The sequence below is a fragment of the Amphiprion ocellaris genome, chromosome 17, assembly GCF_022539595.1.
Source record: "Amphiprion ocellaris isolate individual 3 ecotype Okinawa chromosome 17, ASM2253959v1, whole genome shotgun sequence".
Classification (NCBI taxonomy): Eukaryota; Metazoa; Chordata; class Actinopteri; family Pomacentridae; genus Amphiprion; species Amphiprion ocellaris.
The window spans coordinates 25196452-25216644 of record NC_072782.1 but is presented as its reverse complement, the minus strand read 5'-3'; the positions used below and the strand labels follow the sequence as shown (position 1 = coordinate 25216644).

General features: G+C 39.9%; 1 protein-coding gene across 1 annotated transcript in view; it reads left to right on the top strand.

Annotated features, from left to right (window-relative positions):
- Positions 1-12184, top strand: part of LOC111582483 (LIM/homeobox protein LMX-1.2-like) — a 54030-nt gene extending 41846 nt beyond the window's left edge. The window contains exons 3-8 of the mRNA XM_055019036.1: positions 1030-1262; positions 1492-1667; positions 3357-3434; positions 5657-5723; positions 7565-7738; positions 11135-12184. Coding sequence (XP_054875011.1) covers positions 1030-1262; positions 1492-1667; positions 3357-3434; positions 5657-5723; positions 7565-7738; positions 11135-11292 — 886 coding nt within the window. The 3' untranslated portion in view covers positions 11293-12184. The remainder of the gene's footprint in view (positions 1-1029; positions 1263-1491; positions 1668-3356; positions 3435-5656; positions 5724-7564; positions 7739-11134) is intronic.
- Positions 12185-20193: the final 8009 nt, after the last annotated feature.

The following is a 20193-nucleotide window of genomic DNA, read 5'->3' as shown; positions in this document are numbered from 1 at the left end:
GCAGTCCATCATTGTTCCTGTCCCCAAGAAAGCCAAGCCCAGCTGTCTGAATGACTACCAACCCATTGCTCTTACCTCTGTGGTGATGAAATGTTTTGAAAGACTGGTTCGACACTTCATCACCTCCTCCCTACCTGCCTCCCTGGACCCCGTACAATTTGCATACCAGCCCAATAGATCCACAGAGGATGCCATCAATCACCTGCTACACACAGCTCTGGCCCACCTGGACACTAGGAAGGGGAATTATGTGCGAATGCTGTTTGTGGACTTCAGCATTCATCACCATAATCCCCTCCAGACTGGTCATGAAGCTGCAGGAACTCGGATTCACCTCCTCCCTGTGCAGGTGGGTCTACAGCTTTTTGACCAGCAGACCACAGGTGGTTCGAGTGGGAAAACACCTGTCCCACTCACGCACCCTGAACATCGGTGCCCCCCAGGGCTGTGTGCTGAGCCCTCTGCTGTACTCACTCTACATTCATTACACATCAGACTCTAACACCATCATTAAGTTTGCTGACGACACAGCAGTGGTAGGCCTGACCTCCAACGACAATGAGGAGGACTATTTCATGGAGATCACCCATCCCCAAAAGGGTGTAAATACTATAATTGCAAAGTCCTGACATGGACAGAACCAGTGCCCTGAAAATTGTTTGTAATGTTCAGTTCCCAGTTTATATGGTCTTTCTTTAAATTAATTGAGTGAAACAATTGTCTTTAGATTTCTATGTATGACAAACATCTGTGAGCTTGTGAGGAGAAAGAATGTATTTCACTGCAAATCATGAAAAAAATGCCAGCAGAAGAAAAGTCAGGTGAAATTGGCAACTGGATTAGTAACTTGGTGCCACTGTGGAAATATGAAAAGTCAGAGTCTGGGAGAATAAGACATTTTGAAGGGAAGTCTCTGTGGCTTATCACCAATGAAATTATAGAAAGTGATCAACAGTATTCAAAGTTAGCAATGGACGGTGGACGATGCGCACTGATAACAGTCGGCTCTCTCCTTCTGTCTACTCTCAGGTTGTTTGCAACTAAGTGTAGCGGCTGCCTGGAGAAAATAGCACCGACAGACTTTGTAATGCGAGCTCCAGAGAGTGTTTACCACGTCAGTTGCTTCTGCTGCTTCATCTGTGAACGCCAGCTGTGCAAAGGAGATGAGTTTGTCTTAAAAGAAGGTCAGCTGCTGTGCAAAAGTGACTATGAGAGGGAGGGGGATTTTTTCAGCACAGTCAGTCCAGAGAACTCGGACTCAGGTAAGACTGGAGATTCTGTAACAGACTGTAACAGACTACAACAAAATTTTAAAGCATATCTTATGGATTTCTTCATGTACTGTAATAATCTAGAAGTTGGAGATTGCTTATCATTAATAGTATCATGGATTTTACCTTGCTTGCAGTGCAAAAAAAAAAAAACAAAAACAAAAAAAAAAACAGATGCAGTTCAAATGAAATAAATTAATTGCATGTTTTGTGGTGACAGATAAAAGTGAGGGTGAGGATTTGGACATGAAGTCAGAGAAATTCCCTGCAGCAGGAAAAGGCTGTGAAGACAGCAAAGACTCTCGTAGGCCAAAACGGCCTCGCACTATCCTCACCACCCAGCAGAGGAGAGCCTTTAAGGCCTCATTTGAGGTCTCCTCCAAACCCTGCAGAAAGGTAAGAAGAGGTAGACAGTGTACATACTGTATAAGGATATGGTAAGATATTACTGAAATGATGCACTTGACATTGAATGATATTGTTAAGTTTTTTGGTAGTAAAGTCAAAAAATTGAACTTTTGTTTGGGTTGATCACTTATTTTTTGAAATGCGGAAATCAAACTGAAAGCAGTGCAGTTAAGTACGACTGAAGCATTTAAAGTCTAGTAATATGGAGAAGAAAAACTGTGTAACTATAATACAAGATCCACAAGCCTTGAGCTAATCACTGTGTGACGTAATTTTGAATACAGGTTGAAAAAAACCACAAATGAGGTGTAGGTTTTGTGGGTGAGCTGCTTACTTGCAAATATACACCGATCAAGTGTAACATTATGACCGCCTGCTTGATTTTGTGTCGGTCCCCGTTTTGCCGCCAAAACAGCCCTGACCCATCAAGGCAAGGACTCCCCTAGACGTCCTGAAGGTGTGCTGTGGTAATGGGCACCAAGATGTTAGCAGCAGATCCTTTAAGTCCTGTAAGGCGCGAGGTGAGGCCTCCATGGATCCGATTTCTTTGTCCAGCACATCCCACAGATGCTCAATTGGATTGAGATCTGGGGAATTGGAAGGCCAGCACCTCAACCTTGTTGTTGTGCTCCTCAAGTCATTCCTGAACCATTCATTTTTGCTTTGTGGCACAGCACACTATCCTGCTGAAATAGGTCACAGCCATCAGGGAATACCGTTTCCATGAAAAGGTATACATGTGCCAACCACCTAGCACTGGTTTTCACAGAAATATTCAACCGCTCAACCATCACCCTCAGGTGCTTTAGGCAGTCCGTCATTGTTCCAGTCCCCAAGAAAGCCAAGCCCAGTTGTCTGAATGACTACCAACCCATTGCTCTTACCTCTGTGGTGATGAAATGTTTTGAAAAACTGGTTCGACACTCCATCACCTCCTCCCTACCTGCCTCCCTGGACCCCCTACAATTTGCATACCAGCCCAATAGATCCACAGAGGACGTCATCAACCACCTGCTACACACAGCCCTGGCCCACCTGGACACTAGGAAGGGGAATTATGTGCGAATGCTGTTTGTGGACTTCAGTTCGGCATTCATCACCATAATCTCCTCCAGACTGGTCATGAAGCTGCAGGACCTCGGATTCACCTCCTCCCTATGCAGGTGGGTCTACAGCTTTTTGACGAGCAGACCACAGGTGGTTCAAGTGGGAAAACACCTGTCCCACTCATGCACCCTGAACATCGGTCGTCCCCAGGGCTGTGTGCTGAGCCCTCTGCTGTACTCACTCTACATTCATTACTGCTTGTCCACATCAGACTCTAACACCATCATTAAGTTTGCTGACAACACAGCAGTGGTAGGTCTGATCTCCAACAACAACGAGGAGGACTATTTGATGGAGATTACCCACCTGGAGGACTGGTGCAGAGACAACAGCCTCCTCCTGAAAGTCAGCAAGATCAGATGAATACATGAAAATAAGACAAATTACTTAAATAATTTTCTTTAGAACTGTGGGTGGAGGTCCATGTTTGGTACTCCAAAATCAACTCTGCACCATTTCCCGTTTCTACTGTTTTCTTATCATTAAATGCTGTACTTATACGTATGTAATATGTATATGTATGTAGCATGTAAAATGGGCTGATGAATGTGTATGTGCTGTGATTTGCAGGTAAGAGAGACTCTGGCTGCAGAGACTGGACTCAGTGTTCGTGTGGTGCAGGTGTGGTTCCAGAACCAGAGAGCTAAGGTCAGTGAAGCATGTCATCATTTACACTTTATACATGGTGCTGTGTTTACAGCGTGGGATGGAAAGACGCATTCTCATATTTATAGAGGGTTAGGTTTGTTCCTCTGTTTAGTTTTATGGTCTTTACTTTTGTTTGCTGTGGTCTTTAAGTTAAAGTCTTTCAAGTAAAGTTTGTGATATTGCACTGCCATGCTTAAATGGTGAGGGCAAGAACAACATGCATGCCAGTGTCTTCATCAAAGTGAACGAGTGATTACTTAGTACAAGAGTTGTGAACCCTGGGAGCTATATTGTCAGGGCAATAGCGCCTGGTAGGGTCTCCCAAGGAAAACTGGTCCTTGTGGAGGGATCAGACAGGGGACGATTCAAAAAAGACAATGACAAGAAAAAAAAAAAGGAATTGCGCCACTTTGTCCGAGTAGAGGCCTGGCCTGAGAGAGGAACCTGCCTGTGAGTGTCTGGTATCTGAGCTTTGCATGAGGGTGTCAGTCAAGCACAGCCCAAAAGAACAACACTCTTTAGTTTGCATCCTACCTACACATTGTAGTCCCTTCATAGTGTCACATGTTTCTCCCCCTGAAAATTGGTCCTTACTGCCTTTTTACTGCCAGAAGTGCTGAACCAGTTTTTCATCAGTTAAGCTTCGGTGAATCATAATAAACTATTCGCTCAGTTTGGTGGTATCTGGGAGCTTTTCACAGTTTAACTAGACAATAAAAATATATTCAGTTCATTAAAACCTAATGTAGACCTGAAAAACTTGCTGCTGTGCTGTGCTGCAGTTGTCTTGTCTGTGTGCTGTCAGCATCCTCTTTTCACGCCTTGCCATTATGAATGTGTTCTGAGCAAGAAAAAGGACATGTGGTTCGAGAGAGTGTGAAATGTATCAATTGTGTGAGTGGTTAATGAGTGATTGTTAGCAGCCCTATTAACATCCACATCACATTAAAAGAGATGACTCTGATTTGGTTCCCATCAGAACAGCTGATTCCTGTGTGATCGATCAAAAAACTGTCTAACTTCAGTGGACACGCCGGCAAAATTAGCTAATGTTGATTCGCAAAGTAGGTCAGCATTTTGGCCTCAGCTCTATTCTTTAAAATAGCTCATTTAAAAAAAGATTTATCCAAGAATTGTTAGCTTATCTTTACTTCTAATCTGTATTCAGTCCATGATCGCAGTTAGGCTAAATGACACGCCAGACTCCTGTGTGGAGCGACAGCCGAAGCATGCTGTAGCAAACCGTCACTGATAGGTCTGAGTCAGGCAACTGAAGGGTGATTCATTCACAAGCATGTTTTTGTATAGGCTGCTTAATTATAATCGCTTGATAGCAGAAATATTACAATAATGCATTTTTAAAAACTGACAAAAAGTGGGATAGCAAAACCATAAACTTTCTCCTTTTAATAAAATAATGGGGATGCATTTGTTCAGATTGCTCTAATTCTCATTACAAACAATCAGTACACAGTGTCACCAGGACAGCATGCAGGCAGGAATAACATTACAGTACATCACCAGAGAGCTCCTTCAGTTTCTTTTTCATATTCTGTAATTGAATACACTCAGCATGCTGCAGCTTCAGAATAATATAGGAGACACTTTGATAAGTTTGTTACTTGGTTCTAGATATGTTACTTTTTTTTATTGCCAGCACATCCCATGTGCAGAGCCAAACCAACAATGGATGAGTCCTGTGTGTGTATCAGAACCAGATATATCTTATTCCTCTGTGCAGCAGAGTTCTATTGTTGGCCAAAAACTGAATGACGTGTTCCTTCATTACCATGAACACACACAGTTCACACAGCATAGTTTATTTTTGACTCAGTCACACAGTCACGCCTTAATATATATATATATATATATATATATATATATATATATATATATATAAATAAAAATAAAAATAAATATGGTCGCTACTTTGCGGATCTTCGCCTATAGCGGGGGTTACGTTCCAGACCCCAGGGAACACTGTATTTGTATTGTCCAAAGATGCATCTTTGACTTTGAATCTCTCGGATATGGTTTGACCACGTAAAGGAATTTTGTATCACTCCACAAATTTTTCTTTGTAAATTAAGGTTTCAAATACAGAATTTAGTGGAGGTTGAAAAGTGAGCCCTTTCACATTTGTTTTTTGTTTTGTCGGCGTCTCCTCAATAACAGTCTGTCAGACACACAGCAAGTTGTTTACTGTGTTTATTTATTTACAGATGAAGAAGTTAGCCCGCAGACAACAACAACAGCAGGAGCAACACAACAGCCAAAGGCTAGGCCAAGGTGAGGATTTATCATGTATGTATTTGTACTGTACTGGTTAGCTGCTTTCTCTCATGTGACACAAAGCATTAACAATGTCCTTCTGATAACTGTAATCAGAGTTATAATTGTATTGACAGTGATTACTGAAAATTGGCTAATGTATGAATTATTAGGATAAACAGCTTGAAATATTAAATTTACTATTGGAACAATAAACACAGTAGAGTCACTCAGCAAACACTCCCAGTTTTATCCACGGCAACATGAGTCCGATATTCTGAAGCTGAGTGACATCTCTGTTGGTAAATAAGAGTTTTTCCGATGGCAGAGCTATAAAGTGGGAGCCATGATTTTCTCTATGCGACAGTTCCTCATGGCTACCAGGCTTATTTCCACTGTGGTCTCACAGCGGATATGAGCAGACAGTTTAGATAAGTGTCTCAGCGCTTTGGCAAGCACTGCCTCTATCTGTTCAGGGACTTCCAGCATGTCAATATTGGCATAGCACGAGGGTTTATTATAGTAGAAGCTGCTGCTGTTAACCAAATGAGCTAAGCAAACCAGCAAGTGGGGGTTGTTTGAAGTTGATGTTAGAATGAAATGAAGCCTCCTGGATCACTGATGCGATATCTGCAAGATAAAACAGTTATTCAGTTAATGCATTTACAGTATCTGAGAAACCGTTTGTTGTACAGCATTCTGTAGATAAAAGGATGGATGTGGTCTCTGTGTTCACATCTATGGAGACGTTTAGGCTCATGAGCAAGACAACCCTATATTCTAACTCTTCAGTAATTCCATATTTGTATTTATGCATCTTTTCATGTTAGCAGGTCATAAGCAAACACATGTGGCACATATGCCCTTTCTACATGTGGCCACATGCATGGCTTGAAAGTATCAAACATCTATATGATATTAAATTAATAAATGCAATTGAGAAGCATTAGAGAGGGATTATGATCTGCTCAAAAGCACCTTGGCACATGGTCTAATAAACATTGTAGCCAGATGTTTAACCAGGTGTCAAAGCATATTTCTGTCAAAGATGTGTTTGTAATCTTTACTTGACTAAATCTACCACATCAGTATGTTGTCTTTAGAAATCATCCCTAATTACAATAGTAGCCTAAATGACATTAAAAACAAATTATTAGTTTCATTTCTTTGCTGTTGCAATGTTTATCTAATTCTGATCAGTTCAACCACTGAAAGGTATGTGGGTGAGAGAGTGATGCTAGTCAGCCTGGAAAGATAAGTTCATTGAAATGAATCGATGTGTTGGTATGGACATATTAATAACTGTTGATCACTTTGACTGACTGCTGATTTGTCAGTGGTATTACAACAAAAATATCCCCTGCAGCCCAGAAACCATTTTCCACACAGATCACCATTATAAAACAAACATGGTAAACTTTTGACGGGACACCTTCAACAGGCCAAGACGCTATTTAGCACTCTTTTTATTTGGAATTTTCTATCCATGGACGTCTCAAGCCCTCACATAGTAGTATGAGGCCTTGAGACATGGACATATAAGCAACTAATCATCTAACTACAATCACAAACTTACCAGCCCCCAAATGTCAAAATAATGGAGCATTACTGAAATTTGGAAATCTATTCTAATTACTGAAATTCCTGATCACAATCTGTGACAAAAAATCACAAGGCTGTAACATGTAAATGAGTACACTGGTGGTCATGGGGGTAAAATGAAAATGCTCACACACAGTCAGTGAAGTTGAGAAAATCTGAAATGTCCTCACATATACAGTGCAGAAGACAATGTGTGCATGTGGCATACTGCTGAGAGCTGTAACCCTGTTTTCATTTGTTGCCACTGATTTTTACAGAGGTGATATCAGGATGTATGGAGGACCTGCTCAGCTCATACTCAGGGTCTTTACATCCAAGCCAGCAGCAGCAGCAGCAGCTGGTGACCATGGAGCACGGAAGATACAACGCTGACCCCTTCCAACAGGGTCTCACCCCACCACAGTTGCCTGGTGACCACATGAATCCCTACGGTTAGTCTTACATGCGCTTGTTTCTGTAAATCTAACAGAATCTAAATGTGTTGGCTTCGTGTCCAAGTGCCTAGTAACTTTTCCATATCACTTCAGCTTGATGCTATTCTAAAATGCATGCACTCACTTTAACAGATGGATACGCATAAGCAGTGTACTTAGAGTTACGTGAAGTGATTTGAGGAATAATTTATGTTCCTGTACAATTTCACATCTATTACAAACTGAAGCATCCATAAGACAGTCTTTAACAGATAATATTAATAGGACTCAAAAGTAATGAATATAATCCAGGCTTTGACAAAATGTCAACAGGAGCTGACATTCAGTTTGCTGCCTCCAGCTGTTTGGAGTTGGCCCTGTGAGTTTATCAAATACCTGTAGGCACAGACCACAGAAAGGACAAACACATACAAACGAAAGAAAGAAGCAGAAACACAAGGAACACAGAACAGAAACGATGGCACTCAGACAGTAAAGTATTTGTTAGATTATCATGGACATATTTTTGTTTTGTTTTGGAAATTATAAATAAATCAGGCTATAACTTTTGCTTCTTGGACAGTTTGATTTGCTTGCTGTTAATTTATGCATAGTGTTTTGTTTGTTAGTGTTTTGTTATTTATTATACATCACTTGACATATTGTCTAGTCTCATGTGTATGACGAATATTGCACCATGGCTCTCTTTGTCATTGTTGTGGGTATGCATGAGTGAAGCCGTGAGCAACATTAGTGGAAAAGTGATCTATGTCTGAATGACAGAAGGCCATCATGTTAACAGGTGGATCTACGTATATGATCCTGGTTTGCTGCCATATCACTGCAACAGTCCGTTATATAACTACAGTATTTTTGTTCTCTGAATTACAGGTAGTTACTTGTTGAATTCAGTTCAATTTTACTTACCACCAAATAAAAATATAAGTAATTTCAGGGCATTTTACAAGATAAGATCTTAAAGTGTCATAGAGAGAAAGCTAAATACCAATGTCTATTGCAGAGATGTGAAACAATAAAAGCAAAGCTTATATATTGCATCTCTTATTTAACTCAATTCAAGTGTCAGAAAGTTGGTTTTTATATATAAAAAGTAACAAAAATCAAATGCTGAATCAAAAAATAAAATCTTGTTGTTGTTTGGAGACTGCAGTTAAAAGTCTTTGTAATTGTTGTGAAACAGGCATATGCAAAAATACTGGTTTGGTCCCCAAAGATAGAGCTATAAAATTTTATCTAGCATCTAAAAGTACTCCCTAAACCCAGTAATATCATATATATTTAAACACCCTCTCATCCACACTCCTCCCTGCCTCATTCCTATTTTATTGGCTGCAATGGAAATTAACCAATAAAGTGTAACGGCTAATTAAAAATGGTTGACCTATCAAGTTGTCATTATTTAAACCCAGTGAGTCCCATAAAAAAAAGACCGACACCCAGGAGAGCAGTATTACATGTTCCTCCAATTAAATATGGAGAGCAATATTCAAACACAGCCTACACACACATGCACACACACAACCAATAGCAATGTCTGGTCTCTGACATCTAACTTCATACCAGTCGATAGATTTAGTTCCAGGGTGTTTCTATTGCCACAGCTTCTTCAAGTTACTGTTACATTACAGGTATTTTGTTTTTACTTGAATGGATCCTCGTCTGTTTTTCTACAGCTGCATGAGTTTTAATTAATGTGGCATCAAAGTACCAGAAATCTCGTTTAACCTCTTAATCTTGAATTAAGAGGTTATTATTTGTGGAAGAACAGCAAAACTCAAAATTCACTTTACTGGATGTTTCACTTTACAAATACATGCAGCTCCAGTCAGTGGAGTAGGTCAGAGTATAACTAGCAAGTAATTATGATAAATACATTTGCAACATTGAGTTTGGATCATTTTAAAGTTCAGTTGTGCTTTCCAAGAGAGTGGATGTCCAGGCATTATTCCTGGGGTTGTCTCTTTTCCACTAGCTTCGGTAATTCAACACAATCTCTCACTTCTTGTTTCCTTTTATATGTCTTTCTGAAAAGGTGGAACATTTCCTTAAAATTGTTAAATATATATTTTAGATAAATTGGCACCTACTGTAGTGCTTTGACTTTAGTGTACAAGCCAGATGATATCAGAGTGTTAGAATCCAATACACTACAGCTAACATGATAATTAAATTAATTTTTATGGTAATTTTATTCAGCCAAATGCCCGATCAATAGAGCAAGCGGAGCAACTGATTCCCCCATTGTTCAGTTAGGAGGAGCAAAGTTATTGCTTTGCTATCCCACATTTGCCCTTTTAAAAATACAAGTATTGATAGACCCCCTTTGAGTTCACGCAATGGCTGTCAGTCCTAATTTTGTTGTGTGTTTTCAGCATACAATCGAAATAAAGGCTTCTGATTCAATCATAGTTTGTCTTCCCACACGGGAGTCTGACTGTTTCCAAAAATGAGGAACATGCCATTCAGCTTAACAGCCAACTTTAAATGAGCTATAGTAGCAATGTATTATCAGTAAAATGCGAAATCAATTCGTAAGTCCGCCTTTGCTAAGATTGCCAGCCTGCCTGCCTAAGGTGAGCTCACTGCTCACACAGGATTGGGTTATGCCTCACAGTGAAAGCTGTTCAGAATGGTTAACATCACTGTGCAAAAAGTGGACACTGACATGCCACAGAAAGACACAACAGATGTAGGTCTGTTGAAACTAGACCAAACAAGCAAAGGGTGGATCCCACTGGAGAACCTGAGGACACTGGGCACAGTGATATGGTAGCAACATACCTGCTTTATTATTTATTTTCACCTAAATAGGACCATAGTTTACAAAATGGACATCATGCTGTATTGAAGGAGACTTGAAACTGGTGACTGAGACCATACAATGATTAGGAAAACTTCACTGACACAACAGAACAAGTGAGAAGTTTTGTTTTTTTTTCAAGACTATACACTATAAAATCTGACCTTGTGGAGCCAGAGGAGTCGCCACCTGCTGCTTGTGAGAAAATATGCAGGTTTAAGGTACTTCTGCATTTGGCTTCACTTTTTAGACCTGAAGCCTGCATTCATCTCTTACTTACACTGTATGTCTGGCCACAGCACATCTCCCTCCTACTGCAGCATGTACAGGCAGCCAGAAGTCAAACTGAGTTTTTTGGGTGTTTTTTTTTTCTGTGGGAGATTCTAGATCCCACCAGTAACACATTTGGTGGCCCAATTTCAAAATATAACAAGGGATGCATGTAGATAATCATTACAATATCACATATGTTTTAGTTAATTTTTTTTTTAAATGAATGAAATGATCAAATTATCATGATGCAACGTCAAAGGATGAAAAACTCACGTACTTAGCATTGTTTCACCTCCCCATGTCTTCTCTACTTTTATCAGGTACTGAATCTGCCTTCCATGACATTGACAGTGACACCTCTCTGACAAGTCTAAGTGACTGCTTTATGGCCACTTCAGATGTAGGGTCCTTGCAGGCACAGGTGGGGAACCCCATCGACCGCCTTTACTTCATGCAAAGCTCCTACTTTGCCTCCTGAAACCCTGCCGTGGACAGTGAGGACCCAATAGTGTACACACAAGACACGCAAAGGCAACCAAGTCGTGCTGCAAGACAGGACTCAATAAGCAGGAGGTACTAGTGCTGGACCGAATATACCCAATCCACCTGACTGAGCTACGTCAGCCAAAGGAAAAAGAAGCAGAAACTTCCACAATCCCACTGATGTTTGCATTCGGATTTTGATGCAGCAGATTAGCTTTTTTTGCTGTGTTCGTTTTGTTGGAAAGACAGCGGACAATATCTGTACAGACACAGCAGAAGGGTTTATCAGTGATGTGAAGTGTGAGACTAGTTTCAATAAGAGATTTGCTGGAAATTTCATCGAAATCAAAGTGTCATTAGGCTACACATTTCTTTTTAGACAACACTATATTTACACAGATATCACTGTAAGTTGGTTTTAATGGGAACATTAAGTAATATTGTTTTGGTGATGTGATTTTATTACACTACCAAGCTGTTCTGGTGTAAAATTCAAATGGTCTGTGAGCTCGCTGACTGATACCTGTTGCTGAATGTATATAATGTAATATCTGTAATTAGTGCTCTTGAGAAACACCAGTTGTGCATGTTAGAATGAACAGCAAGTTATTTATTTCTCACCAGCCTGTAAAACAATACATTTTCAAATAAATTTTCTATTTATAAAAACAATATGATTCCAGTGCAAAGTACAAGAAACAAACATGTCACTGATTATTTTAATTTGCTATTTATCAAAGTGTTGTGTCATTTTAATGTCTTTGCAAATTAGTATAGTTTCACTATTTAGTTTTCCATGGAGATCTGGCCATTATCCAGGATGCATTGTAAAGTTACTGCCTTATCAAAAGTGTTGGTACTGCAAATAAACAATACATTCGCTTGAATTTTTGCCTTCTTTTGTTGAATTACCCGAATACTGACTTAGAATGTGAACTGATGAAAAGTAGTTACATCCAAGAAGTTTAAATCAAAAATCAGCATTTTCCAAAAAGCAATGAAAAGGCTGCACTGCTGTAATGTTCAACATCATTTTGCACAGTGGCTTGGTGGTTAGGACTGTTGCCTTGCAGCTAGAAGGTTCCCTGTTTGCGTATATGACACAGAAACGCATACAATAAAACAAGAGCAAAAAGCCTCTTTTTATGGACACAGAACTCCAGTCAGTGGCCAGAACTTGGGTATGGAACACAGGAGGGCCTTGTATTTTCTCAGGACCTACAGACTTCATTTGATGGCATATGTATGAAATTCTTGTCAGTTTCAAATGCCACCAGCAGCTGTGAGAAAGAAATGGTCTAGGTAGTTGCTGAAATGCTGATATAGTACCTATGACCAGCTATAACAGTTCTCCTTTGCAGGATGTCTTTTCAAGTTGGGATGCTTGAACATTGGGAAGTACTGTATCTCTCAGGAGCCAGTCAATATGGTTGGGGAATCTTGAATAGATTGCCTCTTGAAAGCCTGCAAGACGAATTTCGGCTAGTTTAATGAGGAGGATGAATTGCATCCCTCGTCAGGCCTGGAAATGACTCAGCTTTGCTTTCCCTTTAAAGCCACATTTGGCTGTTTCTGCTACCTGAGCTGTGTTCTGGAGCAACAGCAGTCAACTCTAAGCTTTCATCTCCGTTTTCTTTGATCGCTTCAGACATTTTAATTTTATGGAAAGTGATATGAGTCTTTATAACATACAATTATGCCCCACATTGGGAGTCATGCCCCTTGTTTCTGGGCAAAAAATGGCCAAGAACTTTTTAAAGCAACCCTTCCTGGACCAAATGACATATGTAATCCCTCCAGCGAGTTGGTTTGGTTTGGTTGCTATGTTCACTCTAACCCTTTAGATATGACCCTCCAACAAAAACACAACTTCACTAAACAGCTACACAGCCCAGACAAGTCCTGCAAGCTGTCAGACCTCAGATTTGAATCCAGTATTACCAGCAGTGACCTAGATTTTAGCACTTATACATGACAAATGCACATGCTGTGTCAAGGTCACTAATCAGTACATGTAGTTCATGACTTAGTTTCATGAGTGACAGGCCGCAACAGTGTTTGTCGACTATGCAACACATGCCCTGTTCTCCTCTGTGTATAAGCTGCAAGTGAACAAGAGTGGAATAATCAAATTTGTTCCGCTCGATCAAGCTGTTGGGTAAAAGACAAACAACCGTCTCTTTGCCAAACAATTGATCATAAAAAAGTGATGCAAATACACTGTAGCACACAAAGACAGCTTGTGGTTTGAGTGCAGTCAGGTAGAAGACTCAGGGTGAGACAGATGTCAGTTGCTTTCTGCACGGCATAACCTGCCGCCCATCAATGTTTGGCCTCTGTATTACCAGCAAACGTTTCCAGGGCAATTTAGGGGCCAACATTCTCACTCCACTGTTCACTTACCGTACTTGAGATTACAAGTCAATGGCATCTATAATAAAAAATAATAAGTAACTTGTGTTTAAATATTTCTCAAAGCTTTTCAAAATTCCCATAACGGCCCTGTATTAAATAGAAATTGCTTTACAAACAGCAATGAATTTATAAACAATATAAACAACAAGAAGCTCTGAACTATACTATTCTGTTGAGCTAACCCTAACCCTAGTGGTGAACTGCTAGAGGTTAAAAAAACAGGTAAGGTTACCCAAAACTGAAAAATAATTTACATTTCACAATTATACAAAAAGACTTTTTCAGGGAACAAGAAATGTATTACCAACTTAAAGCTGTTCTGCAGCAATGGAGGTAGATCAAGCCTTGAAAGTTGGTGCTACCAAATCCTACAGGAGTCCCAACATTTCTTGATTATTTACAACCTCCTCTGTCTGCATAAAAGTAGTGCTGGAATTCACCGCAGCACCATACCCTCCAGAGCACTATTTGAACAGTATTGTACTGCAGAAAGTAGCGTGTTGCTATAACATTGATGAGGAAAAGGCAATTAGCAATAGAAGAAAGACAAACCATCATAACAATTAAGAATGTAGGTCTTTCCTACAGAAAAACTGCAAAGAAAATCAAGGTGTCAGTGAATGCAGTTTTCTTCACCATCAGAAGGCTCAGAAACTGGGGGAAACTGTGACAGGAAGAGGTCTGGAAGACCCAAAGCCACAACAGAGTCAGAAGACAAGTTTCTGAGAGTCAACAGTTTGCATGATAGGCAGCTCACAGGACAACAGCTTCAAACACAGCTTAATACTGATTGTAGTAAGCAAGTCTCAGTTTCAACTGTGTAAAGACTTGGAGTTGCAGGTTTGACAGGTGGAGTTGCAGGAAGAAAGCCATTGCTAAGACATCAGAATAAGAAAAAGAGGCTTGCCTGAGTGACAACACACTGCCAATGGACTACTGAAAACTGGAAGAAGGTACGTATTTGTCCAATCCACTTAGCATCCAATTCAAACTCTTCTCATTTCTCACAAAAGCCTTCATAAGCAGGTTCCTTCCTATTTTAGCACAGCCTTTTCTCATCTAACACCAATCTCCAGTGTGTCTTTAAATCCTCTCTGCAGTGACACATAAATATCAAAGTGAAGTAACAGAAAGCAAAACACATTTTTGAGTGGAGAGGGAAAGAGGATTCTTATGTTTTATAAGTCTATTTAAAATCTAATTTTTGTCTTTGTAAAGACACTGAGTCATTTTTGCTGTTTAAGAATCCTGCTCAACAGAATTCTACAACAGATTAAATCCAAATTTACAGCTTTACGGTGAAACTGAAAATATTGCAGCTGTCATGTTTGTGTCCTGATTAAAAACACAGACTGATCTGAATAAGTCCACACACTTCTCTTGACATCTATGTAATTAAATATCAAACTGACTTAACAGTAAGATTTGGAATAGTAACTAGAATTGTGAAAACATGTATTAACAGTAAAAGAGGGATGCTATCAAAATATTGCCATGAATAGTTTGCATTTTTTATTTGTCAGTAAATTACCAGTTGTCTCTTGGTACAGTTGGCACAGTTTCTCAAGGTACTTAGCAGGTAGATTGTTTGGTATCTTGGTTATTTCAGTGACTCTGAATGTAATCCTACACTGAATCCATGATCCTGAGATCTGGGTTCTATGGGGGTCAGACCATCTGTTGCAGGACTTCTTGTTCTTGTCACCAGTCTATCACAGAGCTACATACAGAGGCAGCACACTCACACTGACACCTTTAGAAACACAGTTAACCTCAGCATGTTTTTGGACTGTCGGAGGAAGCAGAAGAACCCAGTGAGAACCCACGCTGCAAAGGGAGAACATGCAAATTCTACAGGCCGGGATGCGAACCAGGGATCTTCGAGCTATGAGGCCACAATGCTAACCACCAAGACACTGTGCACCCCAGAAAATATGTTAACATTGGTATCTCACAAAAAATGATGCTCTGACTGTATTGGTGCTTTTATTGTTGTTTATTTGGGTTTTTTTTTAGGTTTGTAGTGTTTCCTTGTACCATCCTCAGATAGTCATGTTAAAAAATAGAAGAGGCAATCAACTTCCATCCTGCCTCTGCCACCTTGTGGTGAGGTGATGTACTTTGGATCATTAAAACAATGGTTTTTAATGCAGGAATTTACAACAAAAAGTAAGGGGAAAAAGAAGAAAAGGAGCCAACAGTGTAAATAACTAAACGACTGCAAAAAAAATACAACTTTTCCCAGAGTAAGCAAGTTTACATGCTCCCATATAAAGAAAATGGAATGATTTAATGATATATGATGATATAATTATCATCATTACTGTACATATGGTTAGTGCTGCTTTGAAAGATGTTGCTGCTATAACACTGGAAATTTCCCCTGACATGGGGAGTAATAAATGATTATCTTATCTTATCTTATTTTATGGTAACACCTCGCTCAAAGTCTATTGAGTTATCAGATATAAAAAGTTGCATATGAAGCTGTTGGGAGTTCCATTTACAGGATGTCTCAAGCAGAATGTATGTACATTTTAAAGTCTTCCTCTTTCTTTCAGCTTTCATGTTCTTTAAGCTTTAAAGTTCAAGCGAAAATACAGACAAAATTTTAAACTTACTAATGAGGGCACACTGATTTTGCTGAAAGCTTTTAAAATAGCGGGTAAGCAGACTTGTTTTTTAAGGTCATTTGAATGCTGAAAGACATTGCTAGAAATGCTGTTGGTTTTCACGGGAGAACGGTCTATCATAGTCAGTGTAGGCCTCCATCTCTGGAGCCTGAGTCAACAAAAATCTGCAGAGAACCTCTCTTTCTTAGTCTTAACTGACCTTAGTTTTGATTGAATTGTGTACAAAGATGTTATTTCATTAAGTATACATTTCCAAAGCAAATACTGCTGTGCTTTAAGAACCTTAAATTGGAGTACAGCGGAGTGTGACCAATCAGTAGACCTCATTCTCCAGTCTGTCATTGTGGCTCCTGTGTCCCTGTTGTGGCCTGTAATATGAGCCGTTTCCCCGTCCTCTGACTCTGATTTGTTTATTGTTTTATAAAGGGCTCCTTCTCTACCTCTGCTGAGATCACTGGAAGTTATGGAATCATTTTAGATCTGAACTTGCAGTGAAACCTAATCTCAGGCTGCCAGACATTATTCATAAACAACAGCAGGCTCCTGATGACATTAGCAGCACACAGGGAAAAGAGGTTCGACATAAACAGTAAAGATGGCTGACACCTGTCTGCAGCTACATTAGTAACTCACCAGACTGCTGATACTTCAATGTGTGTGAGAGGCTAGTCCTTTTGTGACCTGCTGCTTCAGGTGAGCCTGAAAGATCTTTGTCACCAGCTGGCACTAACACACAGCTGAGCTGAAACAAAGTTTGTAATGGCAACATTTGTAACACAAAGTAATGACGAAATATAAGAACACTCATAAACATTCAAAAAAGATCAGATCCTTAAGGCATTTTTAGACTGATTCAATACAGTAGAGTTGATATTGCACAAAACTGACGTAGGCCATTTTATCCTGATTTGTTACTGAATTTTAAAATGCGCTAAATGTGTGATAGTAAATGTCACTGCTAAATACACCGGCTTCAACCTGTGGTCTGTTTCACAGTGGTGACACTCAAGTCAGTGAAGAGGAAGATTTAAAGGTCGACGTGTTTTCCAACCTCATCTATGGGCATGAGTTCTGGGTAGTGACTGAAAACAATTAGATCAGGGATAAAAGATCACATTTACAAGTCCTCTGTGGCAGCTGTAGTCCAGATGGTAGTATGGGTTGTCTATTAATAGAAGGGTTGACAGTTCAAGGGAGCTTCTGCTTCACGTTGAAAGGAGTCACCCGGGGTGATTCGGGTATATTACTGGAGTGCCTCCTGGGCAACTTTCTTTGAAGGTTTTGATGATACCCAGCTTTTCCTGTTGTTCCCCTTGAATGACCACATTGTCTCTGCCTAGATCTCCCTGACATAGATGAAAAACTGCCACCTCAAACTCAGCCTCTCTAAGACTGAGCTCCTTGTCATTCCAGCCAGTTCCTCCATACAACAAGATATCAACATCCAGCTTGAATCAACCCAACTCAAACTCACAAAGTCTGCCAGAAACATGGGTGTCAGATCAATGACCAACTAACTTTCAAGGCTCATATGGCCTCTGTTGCTCAGTTGTGTCGATTATTCTTTCTTTGACTGACTTTTTATTAAACTTTTAAAGGCCTGGACGTCCTTGAAAACGTGAAACTTTGCACACTTATCAGGATCAGCGAAGAATTTGATATTTTAGGGAAATTGCAAAGGTGTGAGCAAAAATGGCTTGATAGCGCCGCCTGGAAAATTTCAAACAGGAGTTACGGCTGTCACCTACAGCTATGAAATTTAGTAGGCATATGTAACTCATCAAGATGAATGGAAATGTAATTGACAACCATACCTAAAACACAGCAGGAAGTCGGCCATTTTGAATTATGTGTCATATTTTGGAAGCTTTTGGACCAATTTATGTAAATTTTCAATAGCTATGAACTGGGTAACCCTGTCAGAGCTGAGATTTGGCCAGGATGTACACCAGGCATGAGTGATTAAAAGTTATCAAAATGCTCTGCAAAACTCTGAGGGCATGAAAATGGCAGCCCCCAGAATCTTGATGTTTCACCATGACAGGAAATGCTGTGTAACTGGCCTGTACATGCTTCAATCTGCTTCAAACTTTTCATGTGTGATCACAGTCTGGCCATCATCAACTGCATAGGTGTGAGCCAAAATGGCTCAATAGTGCCACCTGGAAAATTTCAAACAGAAACTCCTGCCAATATGTATCACTTACAGCTATGAAATGTGATATGTATAAGTAACTCGTCAAGTCGTGCGAAGATGTACCTGACAATCACACCTAAAGTACAACTGGGGAGCTGGAGTTTTTGGTACTGACTGACGGCAAGTAGAAACATGTTTGTTGCAGAAATTTTGCTGTTGTTGATTTGTCTTCCTCAATTTCTTGGTTCACTTAACAAAGGGGTTATGAAATAAGTGGAACAGATTTTGCTTTATTTGGAAATACTTTATTAGTTTTGTGACAGAAAATCAGCTTTCAAAACAGTACACAGTATAATTTTTTCAAAGATTGGCTTTGGCTTTCCAACTGAAGACTCTGTGAATGTGATGAATTTCGAACACCTTGTAAGGCCTGAATGATCACAGATTATTCAAAATACTTTTACTTAAATGGAGAGAAAAGAGCCCAGCTCACAGACTACATAAACATAGCAGAAAAAAAATGGCAAAAGCAGGATTGCACTGTGTTTCATCTCAATGCATGTGGTTCATATTTTCTCCTCTAAATTCCAGTTAGGTGTGTCTTAAACAGAGGGCTTCAGTACGGAAATCCCAAGTTAGATACACAGGGAGATAGATGGAAGCTATCCTCCTTCCTGAAGCCCTTGTCCCCCAGACAAACTCAACTACTTATTAAAGCATTAAGGACACACTATGCACACTGTGGCTGCAATATGCAAAGATTTTGACTTTTAAATAAAAACATTACACAAAGGAATGGACTAAAATATGCCACTTCTCCTATAATTCAAAGCACTGAAGAAAAATTCAAAACAAGAGTAATACAACAAAACATACAACATATACACCGATCAGCCACAACATTATGACCACTGTCAGGTGAAGTGAATAACACTGATTGTCTTGTTATAATGCAACGTTCTGCTGGGAAACCTTGAGTCCTGACATTCATGGAGATGTTTGACATTTAACACCCACCTAAACATTGCAGGTCAAGCAACCCACCAACCCCCAGCCCCCCAACCCCCACAGCAACAGTAGTCCTTGATGGCAGTTTCCACCCTCAGCAGGACAATGCACCCCGACACACCATAAAAACTGGTCAGGAGTGGCCCGGGGAACTCGACAGAGCTAAGGTGTTCACCCGGGTTCCACAAATCCCAGATCCAAATCTTACTGAGCATCTGTGGGATGTGCCAGGATAAGCATGATCTAGATACCCTGCAACCCACATAACCCACAGAATTCACTGCCACCATCCCTGTGCCACAGGAGGGCCATAAAGGGGTCCAACACGATAGATAGATAGATAGATCGATAGATAGATCGATAGATAGATAGATAGATAGATAGATAGATAGATAGATAGATAGATAGATAGATAGATAGATAGATAGATAGATAGATAGATAGATAGATAGATAGATAGATACTTTATTTATCCCGAGGTATTAGGCAAGTGGTCATAATGTTTTGCCTGATTGGTGTAAATATACCGTGTTTTTTGTTTGCTTTACACTGTGCTATCTTAAAGAGTTTGCTCATGAACCAATGCCAGACAGTCCATCTATCCAATGCTTAGCCTTGAGAAATAAATCCTGAAAACAAAATTACCATTAATTTTGGGAGATTCTGTAAATATTCAGGTTCCCTAGTGTATAGTTTATCAAAA